At 53.9% G+C, this 22,242-nt stretch overlaps 3 protein-coding genes across 4 annotated transcripts in view; all 3 read right to left on the reverse strand.

Annotated features, from left to right (window-relative positions):
* Positions 1-17,692, reverse strand: part of HOXA3 (homeobox A3) — a 35,445-nt gene extending 17,753 nt beyond the window's left edge. The window contains exons 1-3 of one of the 2 annotated variants that reach the window (XM_084896459.1): positions 17,542-17,692; positions 4,434-4,613; positions 158-241 (exon numbers count right to left, since the gene is read on the reverse strand). The gene's annotated coding sequence lies outside the window, so the exon portion shown is untranslated. Of the gene's footprint in view, positions 1-157; positions 242-4,433; positions 4,614-7,652; positions 7,771-17,541 lie in introns of those variants that run through there. The other variant, XM_084896460.1, reaches the window with a different exon arrangement.
* HOXA4 (homeobox A4) lies at positions 5,657-8,349 on the reverse strand. The gene is made up of 2 exons (XM_084896463.1): positions 7,653-8,349; positions 5,657-7,092 (listed from the first exon to the last, which is right to left on the reverse strand). Exons 1-2 carry the CDS (start codon positions 8,251-8,253, stop codon positions 6,731-6,733), a joined length of 963 nt encoding a protein of 320 aa, XP_084752589.1. The 5' UTR covers positions 8,254-8,349; the 3' UTR covers positions 5,657-6,730.
* An 818-nt stretch (positions 17,693-18,510) lies between the features above and the next one.
* On the reverse strand, positions 18,511-21,450 carry HOXA5 (homeobox A5; the record flags this gene model as incomplete). Its single annotated transcript, XM_084896401.1, has 2 exons — positions 18,511-19,564; positions 20,550-21,450. 2 exons carry the CDS (start codon positions 21,448-21,450, stop codon positions 19,314-19,316), a joined length of 1,152 nt encoding a protein of 383 aa, XP_084752527.1. The 3' UTR covers positions 18,511-19,313.
* Positions 21,451-22,242: the final 792 nt, after the last annotated feature.

The following is a 22,242-nucleotide window of genomic DNA, read 5'->3' on the forward strand; positions in this document are numbered from 1 at the left end:
CCTGAGTCAGCCTTGCATTCGCGGAACTTGCCGCTGGGAATAACCTCCGAAGTTAAATATTGACCAGAGCCTCTTTCCAAGGGCCGAGCTGCCTGGGACGGCGAACTCCCGCCAGAGGCCCGGTGCGAAGCCCGAGTGGTGTGGGCGCAGCGCTTACCTCGAGAGAGATTTCAGACTGGACCCCAGGTCGTCTCCAGCTGCGGGGCGCTCAGGGAATGGCCTCCGCCGGTGTCCGGGCGCTCTGCGGACAGACAGACAGCACAGGGTGAGCAGCGGCCGCGGAGGAAGCGAGTCGGAGGACCGGAGTTGGGAGCGCGGCCGGTCCGGGCGCCAGGGTGGCCCCCCGGGTGACGCGGACACGGAGGAGTCGCCAGGGCATTCGTCCATGCGGCACACTCATTGCTCGAAAGGTTCCTGTCTGCAAATGGCCTGAAGATGGTGATTTATTTTTGTAAAATAAATACATACTTCATCTCCGCACCCACACTCTTCCTTTCCTTTCTTTATATGGGGGTGGGCAGGGGGAAGGGGAAGAAAATGGACGAGGCGGAGCGAGACGGGAAGGTGGAAGGGGCTCTGCTGTGGGCGCCCGCTCTGCTCCGGGACTCCTCACGCACCTCCACTTGGGGAATGTGAAGGCCGCTTTATTTTCTTCTGCTAACAAAGGGGAGCCTTGTCTGCGAGCGCTCAATCACAGGCTCTCCGAAACCTCGCTAACAGTGTGCATTTCTGCTTGGCGCGAAATCAAACTCCAGCTCAGCCCACAGGCCCCGGGCAGCCTGGAGAGGGTTTGTATTTTGGTTCATTCAAGCCCTGGGCGCGTCACTCCTCGGCCCCCATGGGCTGCCCAGTCCCTCCCAGCAGGCCAGCCCCGGCTGCTGGAGACGGGGAGACTGAGAAGCATGTGGGTTGGGACAATACCCAGTCCAGGGGCCCTCTCCAGCCTCACCTTGCACAGTGGCCACAAGCTCCTAGATGCCCCAATTCTGCTTCCACCCTGTCTCCAAGGTCTCTGCAACCCTCTCTTGCTCTCCAACTAGCAAATGGTCAGCCAACTTGAGGGGTTGGGGCAAGATGCCGGGGAGGAGGCGAGAATCCTCCTAGTCAATGAGCTCTAGCTTGGAGAACGGCTCAGCCGAGCTGGCTCTCTGCCAAGTGGGTTGCTTCCCCAGCCCTGTCCCTGCCCCACTACCCCTTCACCCAAACCCGAGTTGCCTCCCACACTCCGGCCTGCCCCAAGACAGCCCCCAGTGGCTGTCTGGCACCCATGCAATCCTGCTGATAGCACCAGGAGCAGCTACCAAATACCTGACAGGCCCCTGACCCCCACCCGGGCTCCCAGGCCCCTAGCGCCCCGAACAAGTGGCCGCACACCTGAAGCTGGCGGCCCTCAGCTGCCGCCGCCGCCCGACCCCACCCTCCACCCTGTGCTGGGGCCGCAGAACCCATGCTGGCCCCTTTCTCTTGTTCAGACTCGCCCTCTGTGTCCCCAGAGGCGGCGCCCCCCTGGCCTCGGAACTCCTGGCATGACCCCGAGTGAGGTGGGGCTCAGCCACACTGCACGCTGCCACTCAACTTCGTCCCAGAAAGAGCTGCGATGCCACCATCTGCCAAGCCACCCCCGCTCGGCGACGCTTAGGAGCATTGTAATTATTATGGTTATTATTATTGTTGCTATTTCCTTATCCCCAAGTCAAATATTCATGGCTGCGGTTCCCCATAAATCGTGCAGACTAATGAGTCACAGAGAGATGCTGCCCAGGTCTGCCCCTCGCCATGGCCGCCGCCGCGGCCTCTCGGTGCGGTGGGCGCTCGCTGGCTCCCTCGCCCGCCGGCGCGGTGATTTATGAACCCCGGGGACAGGGAACAAAGCCACGCCGGCCCGCGGCATCTCCGCGGCCCTCCCCGGTGTGAATCGGAACATCACCGACTGTCTGCGCGCCCGCCCCACTTCATCACCAACGCCAGGCCGCGGCCCGCAAGCCCGGCTCCAACTCACAGGTCCCCGGCCGGACGCGGGCTCCCCGGACTCGCAGGCGCCCCGCAGGGAAGGCTCCCAGCCCCGCAGGGGCCCGCCGGCGCGGTCCTCCCCGCCGAAGGCTCTCTCCGACCCTCCTGAAGGAGTTAAAAGCCTTGAGGAATAAATCTGACGGTGTGTGTTTTAAAAAATCAAATAGGAAGTTGGGGGCGGGGATGTCTCACTTCTGAGAGAGTCATTCCTAGTGAGGCCCTGCTGACTCCATCCATTCTTGATGATCGGCATTAATTATTTAATGAGTCACGTGACCCCCAGGATTACAATTTCCATGTCTCCCTCCAACAGGCCTTACACCTTTATCTGCTGCCACCAGGGCCCTTGGCTGGCTTTTTAGTTCCCAGGCCTCCAGAATGCAGACCCCCTTGCCCAGCTCCTGGGCAAGGGAACCGCCATGGAGACTCCAGGGCGAGCACAGCAGAATGAGTCCGCCTGGGACTGTGAGAATTGTAGACAGTGCGGTGTCCACTGCCCTCCCAGGCACCTGACCCTGACATCTGTCACCTCCTGGGCTCAGAGGCCAGCCCACCTGTCTCGGCACCCTTCCTTCTAGCTGGGAGGAGCACACCTGTGGCCCTTCATGTCCAGTGCGAGCCCAGACTGGCTGGCCTTCTGCCGAGGAAAGAAGCCTGTGCACTCACCCCTATCCAAGGTGAGCCCAGATCTACAGCTCATTAGCATAAAGGAAATGGGAGGGGGAGCAGTGAGCTGCCTCAGTGTCCTCATCAGGAAACGGAGATGGGACCAAAATGGCCTCCAGTTCTCTTTTTCCTGAGATACTTTCAATCTGGGCTCTCTGCTAACTGCTGACAATCTGAGGCAGCTCACTGCTCCCCCCAGAAATCAATTCCAGAGAGACTGCGGCCGACCTGAGAGGGGCAGGGGTTACTCCATGGGTGTGGGGCCTTGAGAAAAAGACTTGACAGAGTTCCAAGACAGAGATGTCAGATGAGACTATTTCACAACAGCCCCGCAGCCTCCTCGGTGCTATCAGAGTTAGAACACTGGACTCTCCTCTTCCTCCTATTTTTTCCAGCCCGTGCTCTTTGAGAGGAGAAGCAGCATTAGTTTTGGGTCCGTAGACTGTACAATCCAGAGAGGAGTGGCCGCTGGGGGAGCAGCGGTTGGGCAGGGTGAGCCTGTGCGCTCCAATGGAGGACCTCACCTGGGCTAGGGATGAGTGTCAAGAACAGCTTTTTGCTTGCATGGAATCCACTCATTCCAACGGGAAGCCCCGGGCCTCTGTTTGCTACATGGACTGTTTGAGTTTTTTCTTTCTTTCCATTCTAAAGAATGGCTGACCTGTGTCCATGTTGAACTGCTGGAGGGAAGGCAGTGGGGGGGTGAGCACAGCACAGTTTGCTAGCTTAGGGAAGCAGGGAGAGAGAGGTGGCTTGGTGACACCCACCCCAGGGGGAGGGTCTGAGGGGGGGCGGGATGTGGGCACCCGGTGACAGCTGAATATAAAGTCAGAGATGCTGTGCAGAGGGCCCGCTCCCCATATATCTAGGTAATCTCCCCAGGAGCTCCATCCTGGGTATTAAGTACTCCACTCTGCCTGTCACAGTTGAATTCCTGCTGTAATAAAACACCGGGTATATCGTAGATTTCAGCAAAACTAGGAAAGAGAGCCTGCAAAGTGCCATTTTTCTTCAGGGGGGAGACTCTTAAGTACTTAATTCAAACTGTGACCATTAAAGTGTCTCCTATCCGATTTAGGTTGATTTCAGATGTTGACAAAACTTTTATCTCTCCAGAGTCATGCACAGCGTGACTATGTGACTAAAGCAGATGAGTGTGTGTTAGAGGGAAGGGGAGAGAAAGAGAGAAAGAAGAGGAGAGCATGTGTAAGGGTCATTTTGGTAGCAGCAGCATAGCGCTCACACAAAATACTACTGTCTCTAAAGGTCAAGGGTTTGAGGAGCCAATAGAGTTTGCTTTAAAAAAAAAACAATTAATGAGATAGAAAATTTGTCCTCTGGGTGAACTCTTATGGTTGCCCTAGCAAAGGGCAGACAATGCACGATTTTGAAGCACAAAGTGGGGTTTTCTAAGCTGTTATAACAAGCTCCTTTAGAAGACCAAATCTGAAACAGGCAACACACGAAAGAAATGGCACAATCATCTGGGTCCTTTTGAAGCATTTTGTCTTGGTAAAACTTACCAATACCTTAATAATCAGCACAGTTTGGGTAAAAATGCCATTTTGCACTGGAATCTAAAACACACCACACACACACACACACACACACACACACACACACACGCGCGCGCGCGCGCGCGCGCGGTCTCCATCCTTTCTCTTCATTACCCCTTTTAGCCCCATACAACTGCCTCTACAGCTCATTAATGCCCTCATCCCCCTCCTCCGCTACAAAGGAGAAATATAAGAATTTACCTTAATTGATGACAATCTGCCATGTGAGGTTTTGCAGCTCGACACTCAGTTTCCACCAAGAGTCTGGGCATGTTTTGAGCAGACAGGCAAGATGCTGCGTCTTTGCCCGAGACCACATTATTTGCAAGAAGATCCCTTGCTTCTCCACAGACTTTTCCCAGAGAATGCCTTTCAGAATTGCTGTTGAATTACAAAGAAGTATTTATTGTAGGAGGTGATTAATGGTTCCCGGGAAAATTGCTATTTTCAGCGTGGTTTAATTCCGTGTTACAAGTGCGTGGAGCAGAGGAAGGGTTAATGAGTCTCAGCAGCAGTTGCAGGGGCTCCAGAGATCCCTGGCACTCGCTCACACCCTATAAAATGCCCTTTATGCCAGGTCTGGCCTCGCTGGGAAGGCGGGCACTTGCTTGCCCCTGGGCTTTCTTGGGGAGAGGTGGAGGCCCCTCTGAGGCTGGGACCCATCGCCTCCCTCTCGGATCCGGTTTGTTCAGAGGTAGACAGCAGTTTGCCTCTGCCTGGGTTACACACAGGCAGGAGAGGAACAACACTGACCACTGGTGAGGGGCTCACCACTGGTGGGAAAATGTGTATAAAAACCTGTTATTGCAGAGGTGGGCGAGCACCCCTCCCAGCTCTGCTGAAATTATTCCAGGAGCTGAACATCGCCCTCACTCAAGGCCAGGTGACAATTCTAATATCCCGCGGCCAGTGTGTGTTGGCTTATTTGTGTCTTGTCCCTTCAGTGACAACCAGGTCCAGATTCTCTGGGCTGATTAGTAAATCAGTAAACAAATCCTAGGGTTGTGGAGGTTGTGAGGTAGATTTTATGTTCAACCTTTTAAATCTAGATCTCTAGGTTGGGCAGAAAAATCTGGGGGCATTTGAGGCAAGTGACCCTAGTTCAGTGTTTGGCTGTCTTCTAGGTTTGAATACTCCCAGGTCTACCTTGCTTTGGGGTACAATTTGGGGTGTCCTTCAGCCTTGTATTTCCTCAGAAGAAACTCTGGAGGGTGTACTGGGAAAATCCAGTTTACTTTAACATTTCTTGCCTCGAAAAAGGAAGAATTAAACAAATAAAAATTCCCAAGCTATAGTTACTGAAGAGAGCCTTCAAAACAGCAAGGAAACAAAAAGCAATCTCAACCCTTTACACAAACTATTTTTTATCTCCAGGGAAACAGGCAGATTAAGTGCGAAGGTGCCATAAATACCAGAGGGACCACTTCTTTCCAAGTGTGCTCAGAGTTCAGCGAGTCAGAGCAGCTGCAGAGAGTCCTGGGCCCCAGCGCTGCCCGGTTTCACCTTTCATCGCCCAGAAGGACACGTTTCTCTGCCTTACGGAGACTTGAAGCCTGACAGCCTGGCCAAGTTTGGGAAGAAGAGGAGCCCGCTCAGAGCTCAAGAGCCTTCATGCTCTTTGGAACTTTTCCCACCGCGGGTCAGACTTGACAAGAGTTCAACTCGAGTTGAACACACTCACACACATTATATGCGCAGTCAGAATCCCGGAGAACACAACTCAAGCCATCTACAAGGTTTTCTCATGGGCAAGGTCAAGCACGTCAATCCAGAGCACTTTAAAAAAAAATTAAAAGTAGGAAGCACACAGACATGTTTTAGAACTTTAATGTTTTTTTGAAACAGAGTTTATTCTTAGCAAGGCTTTCTATAGAGCCACACCACGGTTTGTACAGTTGCACATGGGTCTAAATACACTCCCCTCTCCCCAAAGATGTGCCTCGGAACAAGACAACAACACCTCTACAACAATATTTTAAATAAGTGCAAGGGAGGGGAACTATGGTGACACGGCTACCATTGAGGTCTATACATTTTGAGAATTAAATAATCCTGTGAGGTCCACAATGTCTACTCATGTATTCAGTTCAAGACAAGCTTGTATGAGCTGCCTGAATGAGGGAGGGGAGACAAGAAAAGGGTAGGAAAGGGTCTGTTTTCTTCTGTTTGCAGCAAATATACACATACAGGTCCTTCGGCCATCTCAAAAGTGTGTGGGGCCAAGTGGTCCTTCTCAGGTGCCCAGCCCTGGCAGCCTTCCTTCTTAGGCCAGCAGGCTGTGCCACCAGCCAGCATCCTGGCCACTGTCCTCTCTTGGGTGGCAACCAGCACACACTCTTACCAGGATAATGTCCTCTTCCTTTTATTACACTTTTCATCTAGTTGGGTTTTGTTTTGGGGTCTGTTGTGGTCCCGATGGGGAGGGGTGGGTGGGGAAAGGGGCAGAAGAGAGGAGAAGAGCAGATGAGGGAAAGAAACTGGTCTAGGTCTCTAGAAGATCATATGGAGGAGGGAATGGGTGTGGAGGCCCCCTGGTGGGGGTGGGGGTGGGGGTGCGGGTTTGGGTGGGGGCTCTGAGTCTGTGCTTTGCCTGGCGGGCCTGCGGAGGAGGCCGAGGCCGAGTTGGAGGAGCGCATCTTAGTGTTGGGCAGTTTGTGATCTTTCTTCCACTTCATCCTCCGGTTCTGAAACCAGATCTTGACCTGCCGCTCGGACAGGCAGAGCGTGTGGGCGATCTCGATGCGGCGCCGCCGGGTCAGGTAGCGGTTAAAGTGGAACTCCTTCTCCAGCTCCAAGACCTGCTGCCGGGTGTAGGCGGTCCGAGAGCGCTTGGGCTCCCCTCCGTTATAACTGGGGTTGACTGAGAGCCCATCACCCCGAGGAGAAAGCCGAGGCGGAGGGAGCGGACAGAGAGGGGGAAGGAGGAGGAGAGATAAGGTGGGGTGGGGAAGAGCAATGGGACATCATCATTATATAATAACCTGACACCAAGTTCACGCAAGACACATAAAACGGCAAAGAAAATGTTTCACAGGCTATTGACAACGGGAAACACCCGAGAGCCATAAAGCGCGGAGCTGGGCCTTGGGGCTGAAGAAAAGCTTCAAAGACACATGGCCTGAAGCCTCTGCCAGGGCAATTAAATTTATGGGGGCTATAATGACTGCCCTAACAGTTTGGCGTCTCGTAAATCTCCCGATAAAGGGACCCCGGGTACAAAAGGGTTCTCACATTGGGATCCGGCTGGCTGGCGCGCACACACCCACACCCCACTGTCGCCGGGGCCACCTGGGGGCTCCCCTCCCAGGCCCCTTCCCCGGGCCCTCGCCTTCTGACCCCCGGCCCCCCAGACCCTCGCCCTCCGGCCGGCCGGGGCCGCAGCCCGCCCTCCGCGCCCCCCTCCCCGGCGGCGCCACGTACCGGCGCTGACATGGATCTTCTTCATCCAGGGGTACACCACGGGCTCCTTGCCCTTCGGGCCCGGCGCGCCCTTGTCGGCCAGGAGCAGCGGGCACGCGGGGGCGCTGCCGCCCGCCGGGGCGCCCGGGGTGGCGGGGGCCGCCTCGCAGCGCCGCGGGGGCGCCGGGGGCGCGGGGCGAGGCTGCGGGGGCGGCGGGGGCTGGCGCCCGGGGGCCGGCAGGCCGGGGCCCGCGTGCAGGCCGTGCGCGGGGCCCTTGGCGAGCGCGGGGGGCTGCTCGGCCGGCGGGGGCCGCGCGGGGCCGGCGCCGTAGCCGTAGGGGAAGGCGGCGTCGGCGGCCCCGGGCGCGGGGTAGAGCGCGGCCGCGGGGAAGGCGGGCTCGCGGGCGGCCCGCGGCGCGTAGTAGGCGGCGGCGGGGGGCTGGCGGGGCGGCGGCGGCGGCGGCAGGTGCTGGGCCGCGGGCGCGGGGGGCTGCGCGTAGCCCGAGCCCCCGCCCGGGCCGCCGTCCCCGCCGCCCGGGCCGCTGTGCTGCGCGTACTCCTCGAAGGGAGGGAACTTGGGCTCGATGTAGTTGGAGTTTATCAAAAACGAGCTCATGGTCATTAATTTGTGAAGTGCAAAAATACTAATTTTTCTCGCGTTGTCGTTTTTCTGGGCTCGCCGAGGCCCCTCCCCCTCCCGCCGCGCTCCCCTCCCCCCCTCCCGTCCCCTCCCCCGCTGCCAGCGCCCGCCCCTCCCCCGCCGCCGCCAATGCCACCGAAGTTCGCGCCGCCCCGCCCCCGCCCGCGCCCGCGCGCCCCCCACGTGACCCGCGCCCGCCAATGGGAGCGCGGCGCGCGCGGACCCGGATCAGGAAGCGCGCGGGAGGTGATGGATGCGGCGGTCGGGTCCCCGGCGGAGGGAGGGAACTGGCGCTTTGGTCCCCCCCCCCCCAACCCCCCAACTCTGAGACCCGCTGGGAATTGGGGGGCCCTCGAAGGCCTCTATTCCCGGCGGACGCCCCGGCTGTGCCCTGGGAGCGCCCCAGTCCTGGCCTAGGCCTCGCGGAGCAGCCAGGCGCCCGCGGCCCAGCGCTGACCTCGGGGCTCCGCCTCGCCCGGCCCGGCGTCCTCCCGGGTTCGAGGCCGGCTAAGGGAGGGAATGGGTTGGGATCGAGGAAATCATGCTCGTTTGAATCCTGTCCCCGGAATAAAACGAATGAGGTCGATAGACCTATTTTCTCCCCCAGCTGATCCCCTTGGCCACCCGCTCGCCGCGCCCGCGCCGGGGTCCCCGCTCCGAGGAGCCTGGCAGGAACCGGGAGAACCGGGAACCTGCGGCTGAGCAGCCGGGAGAAACCGGCCTGAAAATGCACAGCTAGGCCCTCCCGGCTCAACCGGACGGGCGCTTCTCCTGCTGTCTTTCTTTTAGAGACAAAATCTGATGGCGGGAGGGGAAGTCCTAAGAAAACCCAGATCCTCCTAATAGCATCTCGTTTGATGGAGGTGTTGATGTGAGAGTTAAACACTCGCGTTTTCCGGGCGCGATTGGGAGGGAGGCGGTGGTCCAAGGATGGGGGATGGATGGATGAAAACTGAGCTTTGCAACCAACAGCGTCCTATCTCAGACAATTCCCAAGCAGAAACGAGCGACGGAGAGAGTGAGTGCACTTTGCCCAGCCTGATTGCCAACGAGGCTCTTCCCCGCTGAGAAGATTGTGTTTTGTATTTTGGATGCTGCTCTCCCAGGCTGAATCTCAGGGTAAAGTTCTGTTTGCAGGACAGCCTGTAATTTCTGCATTGCTGGGAATTAGCATATTAACGATAATCGTAGCTCTGGAAAGGGGGGGGAGAGAGGACAGTTGCCTGCCATTTTGGTAATTGAAATTTGATGGGTAAACTAATTACACCATTATTAACAAATAAATTACTTATTAATCCCACCTAATGTTGATCTTTGAATTAAATACTGAAGCCTTTACTCCTGCTGTGTACTTTTCCTTTCCTTTTCTGGGTAACAGACACACCTACATCCTCTACTTTCCAGCCTAGACTCAAGCACTACAAGCTAGAATAGCCACTCTTCAAACATGCTTTCATATTGGCATGGAACAGCCAGGATTTTTTTTTTTTCAGCTGGTACATCTTACTTGATTTTTCAAAGAGCAGTATAAACAGCCTTCTCACCACTGAGTCTGGAAGGCAGACAAGGAAAGCTATAGCTTAAGCCTGGAGACACTTCAAAAGGAATGTCAATTCTATCTTCATTTATATCGGTTACTCATATGAGTTACTAAATGCTGGAATATCCATTTGATGGATAGTCATTTAATGCTTAGCCACATAAAGCCTGTTATATGGGACTAATCTTTAAGCTAATTTAGGAAGAGAGGTTTAAAGGGGGATCATGTTAGCTTTTTTAACTGGAATCACCCTGAAGTGGTACAAAGAGGTTTTCCACATTGGCTGTGTGTCTGTGAAGAGTGCTGTCCATCCACTTGGAGCACCCTGACTTTTTTTTTTTTTTAATGAAATCTGAGCCACAGACAGAAATCAATGCGGAAGGTAATCTTTAGATGTTCTCTCTAAATTCCCTGGAAATCTAGCCTGTGCTATAGCTGCCTAAACCAATATCTCTCTACAGTAAGAAATACACACACACACACATATATTGACTATATAACCTGAATAATATATACATAATATATACATAATATAATTTTCAAAATTGGGCTCTCTAAGCTTGCAGGAGGGAGGGAACATGACAATGAAATTTTGCCGTCATTCTCGTGGCATCAGCCTTGAGTACTAGGGTCTTAACCATGTTTGTTTAATGTTATTTACAGACACTAAGACACAAAATTCATGTTGTTTAGCCTCAGAACCTTCCACCGGGTTTCTATTTTAAAGTATTAACAAGGCATGGGCACTGTTTTGTATATGGTTAGCCTAAACGAGTTAACTGCGCCTGTGTTCCTGTGGTTATATTACTTCAGGAAGATGGGCTTACACACAATCCCCCAAGGCCTGTAACTTGTCTTTGTGGTTCCTATCATAAACACAAACGGGGCCAGGACCACCAAGTGTTATCTCACACACGGACATTTTGACATTTTACTGCAAGATTTATGGCTGTAATAAACAATCTCAGTACCTTTTCTGATCCTTCCACAGTCTCTCTGTGCAAGCCACAGCATCATTCCACTGAATCAAATAATCTTTTGGAAAACATTTAAAAACAACAACAACAACAACACTTCTTGCCTTTACATAAAATCCGAGACACCAAAATAAAGCCAGAAAGAAACTAACTCGATTAATACATAAACCGAAGTTTACCAGCAGCATCTCGCCGAGAAAAAGATGGGGTGCTCTGAAATGGGGCAGAGAGGCAGGGCTAACCTCTGCACAGCAACTGCTCCCGTTCCAAGTGGGAGCCTCATCCTTTCCTTGGTAAGCACGTTTGCTCATTTCCACGTGCAGGGATCACATATATCCCCAACAAAGGCTTTCTTAAAATCCCACTAAATGAAACAACTTTTCATCATGTTCTCGAATCCCAGATGGAGAAGGAGAGCAAAGGGAGTCCAAGGGAGCGGGAGGGCGAGAGGAAGGCAGGCTTTGCAGCCTCGTTTGAATCTGATTTGAATCATTTTGAATATCTTTGGAATGGCCTGCCCTCTTGAATGCGACCCTGCCCTGAGATTCAAAGTGACCGAACAGTGACACCGTGTGCATTTTGTTTCTTATTAATCTTACACATTGACAGTCTTTGTTAAGTCACAAGGCGCGCCCTTCACCAGCCGACATTTTCATATTTGTTAGACGCGCTGACCTGAAGTTCACCTCGGCCTTGGACTTTGCGCTTCTAAAAGGTCTATACAGTGTCTTTTAGAGAGCAGGGTCCCTGCCCAGGTCACTCCTTCTCAGGGAAAACCGGAGGGGGGGAGGGAGGAGAGCAAAGGAAATGTAAACGTTATGGAATGTATTGACTGTATTTGTCCTTTGTTCTTTAGAATGAGAGTCCCCCAGACTGACTGCTGGTCTCTGGAATGGCTGGATTTCAGAGTGCCTGATGGTGGCATTTGCAGGCTCTCTCCCACCTACATGAGGCACATGATTTTAGAGAAGCAATACTTTATCACCCATTTGAACCATTAATTGTTTGGGGGCAATTTCCTTGCAGTAGTTTATAGCAATGAGCATGACCCAGGCATAAAGATTGAAATGTATACTTGCATTAAATATAAATTTTCTCCAGGAGTGTGTAAGAGGCCTAAACCATCAAAATCCTCCAAATAAAAACGTATGCACTCTTAAAAGCAATAACTTCTTCGGGTACCTTTTACTTTCAAAACTGGCTAAGGGGTGTCTGTGCTTATTGAATCTGACATGTTTCTAAGGCGTGGGGCATTCTTAACCAATAATACAATAACAAGCTTCTCTCAGAGGGACACAGAATTGTCTTGGTGAGTAATAGCGGGGGTTTCAGTTTCCCCCGTTTTGCTAGCCCAGATGTGCTGAAGTGTTCACTGCTGTAACAGCAATCACCACAGTTGTTCCCTTTCTTGTTTTCATCTGGCACACCCCCATTTGGCTTCCAGCTCTTGGCCAGAGCGAAAACTTTTCACATCCAGCAGTGGAAGCAGTCTGGTTACTTCCACCGCGGCACTGTTTGGGAAATATTTACCACTGGATGGCCCTGGCACCAGCAAATCCAACCAACAAGGATATATTGGGGTGATCTTGCGCATGCCTAACAAGAGTCTACATTCTGAGTAGTTGGATTAACATCTTTATAGTTAAAAAAGAAAAACCCAGAAATTTTTTTTTTCATCTTTCTCTTCTCTGCTTCCCTTCAATGATTACTTAAAGATCGATACCTGGAAAAGGAAAATACGTCCCCCAGAAAACAGACTCTAATGGCACCGTCACTTCCAGCTAATATGGGTGCGTGAGAAATAAAATAGTGTTCAGCGCTCCAGATGCAACTCACACAGGAGGCATGGTTCCAGTTGGCTTCCTTAACACACTGTTCCCTTTCTTTCCCTCTCTCCCACCCTTCCTCCTTCCTCGCGTCTCCTCTCCTTCGCCTTTATTCCAAATGTGTTTTTAAAGAGTATTTTCTGGAGAACAGAAGTCTGTCATGGTGCTCTGACATTTCTGGATTCCACCTTCCTGCTCAAATGGCATATTCTTTACAGTCTGGCTATTCACTTACAGATTGTAGCATTTCTCTTACTTTCGATGTAGGGTTAACAACCACCGTAATGAAAAATTTCCCACAACAGGAACATTTTCAGGGCACCAATGAGCATTTTCTCACCGGTGGAGGGGGGAAGCATCCTGTCCCTTCGGGGGAGGGTTTCCGCTTCCTCCCTCCCCTGCCCAGCTCTAAGAACTCTTGGCAATTTCAGAAAAAGCATTCTGTGTTTGAAAATTGCCAAGAATACATTTTGTAAGAAACGCCTGTTTGCCCTTCTTCTCAATTTGGGATCATTATGGGCACTAAAAAGAGAGAAATGGCGAATCAAAATCACCGTTTTCAAATAAAGGAAGTGTCCTGCCGGTTCTCTTGCCTTTGAAAGGTACCACGGAGCATTGGAAAGTTGCTACGTTATTTCTTAAAGGTCCACTGATGACTTCTGAGCTTTTTTATTTTTGTGCCACACCCCAAGACTCCTGCTTCTCCGGCAATCGAAGGTGTTGGTTTTTTCAGTAATGTAAGCCTATTTACCTGCTGCTATTCCCTCGGAATGGGAGTGATAATTCAAGATGAAATACAGCATGTATTACTCTTGAAAAGAGGAATTTTCTATCCTTTTCTCCGTAATTGAGGTCATTCAACCACTAGGGTTCACCTGGAGTCCATACCGTGATACACACGTCACTCCGAGCCATTTTATCTTCTGTGCTGATAGTCAAGATCGCAGCTCTAACATTGACATCAAACTCCGTCTGGGCAGATGACTAAGAGTGCTGCCCAACGTAAACTTTTGACCCTCAACTTTTTGACCTGCAGTTGCGACGCACTAACCACAAAGATATACAAAGCCGGGCCTTTTCTTCCAGGGAGAGGCCCCCTCCCGGGATCTCAGGGACGCCCTACTCTGCCTCAGCCTTCTAGAATAAGGGGGTGCGTTAGATTTTTGTGTGTGTTTGTGACTGTGTTTCCTGCCAAACCAGCCTCCTGCCTCTTTTTGTTAGCCCTTAAACTAGGAAAGAGATCATTTTGAAATCACTCATCATTGCATTTAACAAGGGAAATCGGGAGCGGGGCAGGGGCACCTAGCAAAAAGCGAAAGGAAACAGAAGCTGGGGAGAGCAGGTAACGGAAGCTGGAGACTTTGTTTCCCCTTTATTTAAAAATAAAGACGCAGCCCTAATTGCGGGGCGAGCTGGCCCGGGCAGGCGAGTTGACTGTGAACTTGTACTAAAGCGTGCTCTGCTGGCGATTCCTAGGGTGTGCAGATTTATCTTCTCTGCATTTACTTAACCCGGCAGTGAACTGCGCGGGCGTCATTTGTTAGGTGATGACAGACTGCACCTCTAGCGAGGGCTGCTCCACAAAATCGCAATAATTACCCAATAACCTCCATAACAAATATTATTATTGAAAAGGCCAGTTTGTGGGGAGGGGATCTGGTGGGGAAGGAACCTTTCTTTGTAAAAAAAAAACACAAACAAAACAGACCTAGGCGAATCTTCCAGTCCTGGGGCTTTGGATGGCCAGGACCGAGGCGCCCCACTCCTGTGTGGGCCGGAGCCTGCGCTGACCCCCTGAGCCCCGTCTGGAAGCCCCATTTATAGTTTTTGTCACTGCCTGGAAAGAAATCCTGCCCTGGAAGCCAGAGGGAGAGAGCCACACCGCTCTGTTCTGCACGCTCCATGGTGGGCGAACCTCAGGCAGACTCCCAGGCCGGGGCAGGGAGGGGCTTCCAGGGGCATCTTTTAAGCCAAAAGGGCTGTTTTCCCCTCTAACAGCCCATCTTCAAGGATGTCATTTGCTCTCCCCTCGCTAGTTGTTTGGCTATAATACTCTTCACATCTCAACAAATAAATGAACCTGACTCCATTTCTGGTAGGAAATTCTGTCCTGCCCTCCCAGGGCCGCGGACAGTGAGGCAGGGAGAGCAGGAGAAAGGGATCCTGGGATCATGTTGTGGAATTAGACCATGGAAGCCCTCACAAACCCCTGAGGGAGTGTGACCAGAAGCTTCCTATTGTATTTATAGTTCAGGAAATACTGTGTCCGCGGCTTGTAGAAACAAGCGGGCCCTCACATTTCGGACACCTTCTCCTTTTACAAGACCAGGAGCACAGGCAGACACTCTGCCCCCGGCTGAGGCTGGAGGTCTTCACAAAGCTCTCAAGGACAGATATTCTCTAAAGAAGTTTCTCTGCAAAAACAACCCACAAGCACGCAGGAGAAATAAGTTATCTACAGAAATGAGCAGATAACCAGCCATCCTCTTTACTATGCTTCCATTGAAAATAGGAAGAAAGAAAAAAAAAATTCCTCCAGGCACGCTCACGTAGGTCTGACTGGATAATGTGTGTGTGTGTGTGTGTGTGTGTGTGTGTGTTTTGTGTGTGTGTGTGTGTGTTTTAAGTCATTTAACTCCATGTGAGTTGGCCTGCTCCTTAAACTCTAAAGTTTTATGAAGATTACAGCAGACAGAAATAAGCAAGCTGACAATTTATAGCCTCTGAGTCTTTTAAATCATGGGAAAGCTTCTCCACAGCGTGTGATGCTGGCTATGGGTCCACGGCCTTCCTGCCCATTCCCACAGCCCAGGGTGGGATGTGGCCACGGAGGTGGTGTGGCCACTTCCTCCACGCGAGTTACTCAAGTGAATCTGCCAGCAGCCTTATCACTCTTTTTCCCCCTGCTACTAATTTTAGTCCTCAAGAAAGCACTCGAGCAAGATCACCAAATGAGCAACCAAAATAAACCCTTCACCCAGTATTTTCCAATAAAGAACCCAGCACTCAGAGCAGTGAAACAAAGACTGCAGGATCCTTAGACACTTCCAATAAAACAGAAAACCCCAAGAGAGTTTCTATCCTGGTCCCCACCAAGGTGTAGACACGTTTCCCTGAGCACAGACACGGCAGTAACCACGTTCACGGGGCACAAAAAGGGACCTGGGGTCTCCCTGGCCACTCACTGTTCTAGAGAGGTGGGGCTTGGGGGAGGGTCTGGATCTTTCGGGAAACTTCCCAGGTTTCACTCTTTGGACCTCTCTCTTTGGGAACATCTGTTGGCTAATGTTGGGTAGGAGCAGCCTGTGCATACAATCAAGTATGTTGAAACTCCAAACCTATACTTTAAGCTTTTTTTACTTTGAGCGCTTGCGGAGAGCTACCCAGTTCACAAGGAGAAAAGCATCTGGAGACAGAAGATCCCATTTTTTGTCTGTTTGTTTCATTTCTAAGTTGGAGAATTTGGCCTAATTCCTCAGCCGGGATAGGGGGAAATCCACAGGGTCCCCTGTGGGTACCCGTCCAGAGAAACACCTCGGGACAGGCCACTGGGGAATGTGGGGAGGGGGCCAGAGGGGTGGCTGAGGCCAAGCTGGGATTGCACCCAGGAAAAAACTATTTCCCCTTGCTTCACCGCGGGTGCAATATCGGGACTGTTTTTGGAAATCATAGATTATGTAAATTTCCTGGGATCAAACAGAAGGAGCAGCTAACAAAAGAAAGGCGGAAATCTCCTACTGACAAACGACCGTTTCTTCCCTCAACTACCCTTTATGACGTGTCAGGGAAAACAACCTAATGGCTCTGGGGACTTTTAAGTTGGGCGCTGAAGACACCTCCATTTCCCCCCCCGAACTTTAGGGCCCCGTGTGGGAGAATCCCCTGGCTGTGGAGGGGGAGCGCGCTCCTCTGTCTTTAGAGTTATCCCAAGGGCGGTGGGATGCCTCAGTTGCCTTTTGAGGGCCCTGCCCAAGGGTGTTTTAAGTCCTACAGAAGGGGAGGGGAAGAGGAAGGAGAGTGAAAAGAAAGGCGAGGCGGGAGAAAAGAAAGCGCCGTAACCCCTTTCATTTAGCCTGGGGATTCAAAGACTAAAGTTAAATCCGGCCATAAACTTTATTGCTTCAGACTCACAGCCGGGTGAGAACAGTCCCACCGAAATAAAAAGAACGTGCAGGCCAGCAAGGTTCAGGGCCTGGGCCCCCGGGGGCGGGGTGGGGGGTGGGGGCCTCCCCCCAGGTGGGGGGACGGGGGTCCCCATTGCCTTGTAGACGCCAGGGTCCTGGGCTCGGCCTGGCAACCCAGGGGCCCAGCCTGGAGGCGCGGCCCGCGCCCCACCGCCCTCTGCCACCCTCTGGCTCTCCGGAGCCAGCCTGCAGCCCGGCCCGAGGCGGCCACCCCGATCCAGGGCTGCCCAGTGGCCCAGGCCCCGCGAAGACACCCTGCCACGGCCCCACAAGGAACCCCGCCAGGCCGCGGGCAGGCCTGCCTGGGCTTTCTCTCCAGCTCCCCAGCTCGGTGCGGCCCTGGCCCGAGCGCCCCACGGCCTCCCAGCCCCCACCCCAGGCTCCGCGATCCCCCCAAGAATCAGGACCCACCAGCTCGGGGACGGGGGCGGCCCAGCCCAGAATGCACACCCAGGCCCATCGGCGCACAAAAACCAGCTTTTCTGCAGGGCGAGCGGCGGAAGTCATTAGCAGCCGCGGAGGCAGCCCAAGGCCCGGGCCGGCCAGGCCGCGCCGCGCACCGTGTGGCCCGCAGGGCAGGCTCCTGGCGCTTCTGGTGCCCAGAGGGCAGGTTGCGCCCCCCCTTTTGAACTGGGGGGCCACCTCAGCGTTACTGAGCCCGAGATCAGAGCAAGCGAGAGAGAGGAGAAAGCCAGGAGGAAAGTTTTCAGAGTGCAAATAAACTCCCAAGGAGGCGAGCTTACCTTAATGCGGAGGGAGCCATTTTTCAGAGAGTTTTGAGAACTTGTGGTTTGGACACTTCTCGGCCTAAACCTGACAATTTGAATGACCAGGCGGCACACGTAGCCTGCAAAAGAGTCAAATGGAGTCCAGCGTCAGTGCGATTATATGTTATGTGGTATATAATGTTGGATGTCAACTCCCCAAAACCATAAAACTTACTTTAATGGCCCCACGTGACGCCTTATAGCCAGTGAGCCGATCTGTCTGTGCTATGGATGATTTTACGATCTAATTCATAGACAAAACCCTATTCATTTGGCACCCAAATGTCATATAGCCGGAACTGGGGCTTATAAAGTTTACTGTTTTATAACTTTTAAAAGGCAAGGCGGCATCAGTGTAAGCAGTCGGTAAATGTGCAAATCTCTAGTTGCGCTTTAGCTGCCCTGAGGAGTTTCCCAATCGAGCTAGGATGGGGTAAGTACCTTCCATTTGTAGCAAATTAATTGTAGCGAAAGGAGCCAACTGGGTTCGGGGTGAGGTGTGGGAAGGGGTGCCTGGGCGGGGTAGAGGCAGCGAGTTTGGGGGCCACAGCGTGGCCCAGCCGTCTCTTCAGGTGGAGGCCCAGGGTGGCCTTGGACAGAGGCGGCCTCTGTGTGGGCCCCGTGGGCCGCTAACAAAGCCCTGGGCTTCCCTCCTTTCTCTCTCTCTCTTCTGTGTCGTACCCAGCAAGTTGACTCGGTTTCCTCAGAGATGGGCAGGTTGTAATCACGCTCTGGGGACCCCTACCGCTCCCCACCTTCTGTCCTGAACTTTCTGAGAGGCCAGCATTAGGAAGGCTGTGGGTTGGGGTGTCGGTCTGAGGTCTCCTGGCACAGGCAGGCTGCTCAGGTAGCCTCAGACCCATCCGCCTCCAGGACCGGACAGACAGACAGACAGACGGAAGAGCAGAAAGAGCCGCTCGCTCTTTGGCACAAACCAGACCAAGAGAACTTACAATAGAAAGTTTATTTTTTGTTTTTGTTTCCAGTCAGTATTTTTTTTCCTTAAAAACAAATACAAAAAAAAAAAAAAAAAAAAAAGCTGATCACAGTTTGCTTAAACAGCCAGACTTGGACAATATTTGTAACTTTGTTCACAAAAACATACATCACTGAAGCTGCGCTTATAAGAGCCACTTCCAGAGTTCGTGCAAAGGGTCCTACAAAGGCACGCAGGGACACACCGCTCGGAGTCACAGTTTTCGTCACAGAGTCACTAGTCACTACACGTCAAACAAGTTAAGTTGTGTCTCATCAAGTCACCGCTACGACAGCATTACTTACACAAGGAATATAGGTAGTTTGAATAAAAATATCTTTAACAGCTTGGAGCTATTGAGACAGGAACACTTCCACTCACATGCACAGTTAAACAACTGGAGTGCAACACACAACATTGGCACTAAACGAGGTCGAGGGGGGGACTTTTTTTGTGTGTTTTTTTTTTCTCTTTTCTTTTTTTTTGTTATAGTTACTTCAAGTAACACAGCTTGCTTCATATAAATAAGTTAAAACATCTATTTTTTTTTCAAGACAAAGCCATTCAGGACAAAGAGATGAACAGAAAGCAGATCTACTTATACAGGCGCTATAATGGCAATAAACAGGCTCATGATTAAAAGATGAATCAGGGCAACGAGAACGGGGCTTCTTCACAGAAGGAACACAGGGGGGGTCTCAGAAAGTCACCTTAGTACTGACACTACGCGGGATCCCGCTAATACTGCTCAGTACTTTAAACGCTCAAATACTCAGGGGCGGAAGGCCCCTCCGGCTGCGGCCATGCTCATGCTTTTCAGCTTATTATCTTTTTTCCACTTCATCCTCCGGTTTTGGAACCAGATTTTAATCTGTCTCTCGGAGAGGCAAAGAGCATGTGCTATTTCGATCCTCCTCCGGCGGGTCAGGTAGCGGTTGAAGTGGAACTCCTTCTCCAGCTCCAGCGTCTGGTAGCGCGTGTAGGCCGTCCGGGCCCGTTTGCCTTCCGGGCCGCCTATGTTGTCTGCAACAGAAAAGCCAGTGGTTTAGCCACCAAGTCCCCGGCCCCCGGCCCCCAGAGCCCGCCAGCTGGACGGGCCAGGGTCCAGATCAGGGAACAGGAGAGAAAAAGCTCAACAAGTCCCCCCTCTTCGCCGCCCCCCCCCCCCCAATTTCCTTCCCTCTTCCTTTCTAGAGAGAAAACAATACGGTTTGGACTCTGGGAACAATCAGGCCATCTGAGGCTGGAGCTGCGCCCCTGAGGATCCCTCGCTCTTCTCTCCCCCCCCCCCCAAGCCCTCTCCTACCCTCTGGCCCTGCCCTGGTGCCCCGAGGCCAGGGCACAGCCCTTCCAGGCTGCCGCCCGCCACCCACCAAAGCCGGGCCCTTTTCGGAGCGCCCCAGTGGCCTCTGGCTCACTCTCCCTCCCAGCTCCAGCCCCGGGAGCCGCCGCCTGCTCCAGCCCGCACGCTTGGGGCGCCCGCTTTCTCTTTCTTCCCTTTCCTTTCCTGCTCTTCCTCCTGCCCCCAAACTTCAGAGTCCCGCCGGCTCTCGCAGGGGCTATTGCCCCCAAGCCCCTTTTCGGGGACTCTCATTAGGAACGCCGTTTCCCCCAGCGTCGCCCTCCTCATAAATTATCCGCCCTGACAAGCCCGATTCACAGCCCCGACTGCCATCCTCCCTCCACCTCTGCGCCCTGCCTGGCCGGCCTGACCCGGGAGCGCGATCCGGGGCGCCGGGGTCCGACAGACATGGGTTTTCTCCTTTCCCCCCACTTTCAGCGTCTCCACTTGCCTGCCCGGCGGCTCCCCCTACCCCCACCCGCACCCTGAGAAGGCAGGGCGCTGCGAAGAAGAGGAGGAGGAGGATGGAGGAAGGCAGGGAAGGAGGCGCGGGGAGAGGCTCCGCGGGGCCGGGAGAGGGATCGGGAGAGGGATCGGGAGAGGCGGGAAGGGAGAGGGAGCGGGACCGCGCCCCCGCGGCCGCGGGGGGAGGAAGGCCGGCGTTACCATGGCTTATGTGCAGCTTGCGCATCCAGGGGTAGATCTGGGGCTGGGCGGGCGGCGCCGGGCTGGGCTCGCTCTGCGCGCTCGCCGGCTCGCTGCTGGCGGGGGCGTCCTCCTCGGCTCCGGACGCCGCGGTGCCAACCCCCTCTCTGCCGCCGATGTGGGTGCCGCCGGCGGGGGCCGGGGCGCCGCTGGAGCCGCCCAGCGAGTTTTTCCCGCCGTGGTGGCTGTCGGCGCCGGGCGAGGGGGCCACGGCGGAGCAGGGCAGCGGGTCGGGCGGCGGCGAGTGCGTGGCCGCGGCCGGCTGGCTGTACCTGGGCTCGGCGGGCGCCGCGCTGGCGCCGGCCGCGTAGCCGCGGGCGCGCTCCCCGGAGGAGCCAAAGTGGCCGGAGCCCGAGCGGCCGACGCTGAGATCCATGCCATTGTAGCCGTAGCCGTACCTGCCGGAGTGCATGCTCGCCGAGTCCCTGAATTGCTCGCTCACGGAACTATGATCTCCATAATTATGCAACTGGTAGTCCGGGCCATTTGGATAGCGACCGCAAAATGAGTTTACAAAATAAGAGCTCATTTGTTTTTTGATATGTGTGCTTGATTTGTGGCTCGCGGTCGTTTGTGCGTCTATAGCACCCTTGCACAATTTATGATGAATTATGGAAATGACTGGGACATGTACTTGGTTCCCTCCTACGTAGGCACCCAAATATGGGGTACGGCTCCGAATCACGTGCTTTTGTTGTCCAGTCGTAAATCCTGCCTGATGACCTCTAGAGGTAAACTCGCGCACTAATGGGGGAGCTGGGTGGAGGCGAGAGGGGTGGGGCGCGCGCCCCGGGCGCGTGCCCGCCGCCCGCCGCCGCCGTTCAGTCGGACTCGAGCGCCACCCGCTGGAGGCAGGGCTCATCGCGCCGCTCCCGACCCGGGGCTGCGAGGGCCGGGGTCGAATCGAGGTTACGGCCCATTATGGCAAAATTATTGCATTTCCCTCGCAGTTCCATTAGGATGTACCAATTGTGAGGCCGTCAGCTGCCGATCGCGTGCCCGGCGAGGATGCAGAGGGCTGGGGTGGGGGAGACGGTGCCTTGGATTTTTATTTGCGACAACTTTTATTTCCCCCGCTGTGCTGTGCAGCCCCTCTTATTTTTATGTCGAGGTTGGGGTCGGTTCTGCCCGTCATGCCGGCAGCTCTGAAATGTGTAAATACAGAGATCACCTTCGGGAGAGTGGGGGGAAAGCCATTTAGCCCATCGCAGAAATAAATCCTGCCCCTCGGCAGGAGCTACAATCGCGGCTCTGTTTTTGCGGGTGCCGGAGGGACAGGATCCCGGCCGCGCCTGAGGGACAGGCGTCTGTTGAGAGAGCTTTTGTGTGGCGCTTCTCCGCGGCGAGGTCACACTCCACACACTTTTACCACCGATCCGATGGTCCTTTCATGCAAATTTGTTTTTGTTTTTTCCGTGTCATTGGCTTGCTGTTTGCTTTGCTCTCAGGATCCAGCCAGGGGAAGCTTCGGCGCCGGGTCTTTTTTCCTGGAGCCGCCGGGCCCCAGGTCGGAGGGGTTCCAGGTGAACCCAGCGAGTGGGCCGAGGCCCCCCGCAGCTACAGACGCTGCTCGGGGGCTGGCGGTGTGTGGGCCGCGTTATCGGGGTTCTGCTTAGACCCCCAGGAGCACATGGAGGGCGCTCATGGAAGCATT

Source organism: Pipistrellus hanaki (assembly GCF_964339955.1).
Source record: "Pipistrellus hanaki genome assembly, chromosome: 10".
Taxonomy (NCBI): Eukaryota; Metazoa; Chordata; class Mammalia; order Chiroptera; family Vespertilionidae; genus Pipistrellus; species Pipistrellus hanaki.

Excerpts from the sequence above, each read along its gene's own strand:
- HOXA4 (XM_084896463.1), bottom strand. The coding sequence starts at position 8,253 with ATGACCATGAGCTCGTTTTTGATAAACTCCAACTACATCGAGCCCAAG. Across the intron at positions 7,093-7,652 it reads GAAGATCCATGTCAGCGCCG|TCAACCCCAGTTATAACGGA; the intron begins GTACGTGGCGCC and ends ATGGGCTCTCAG.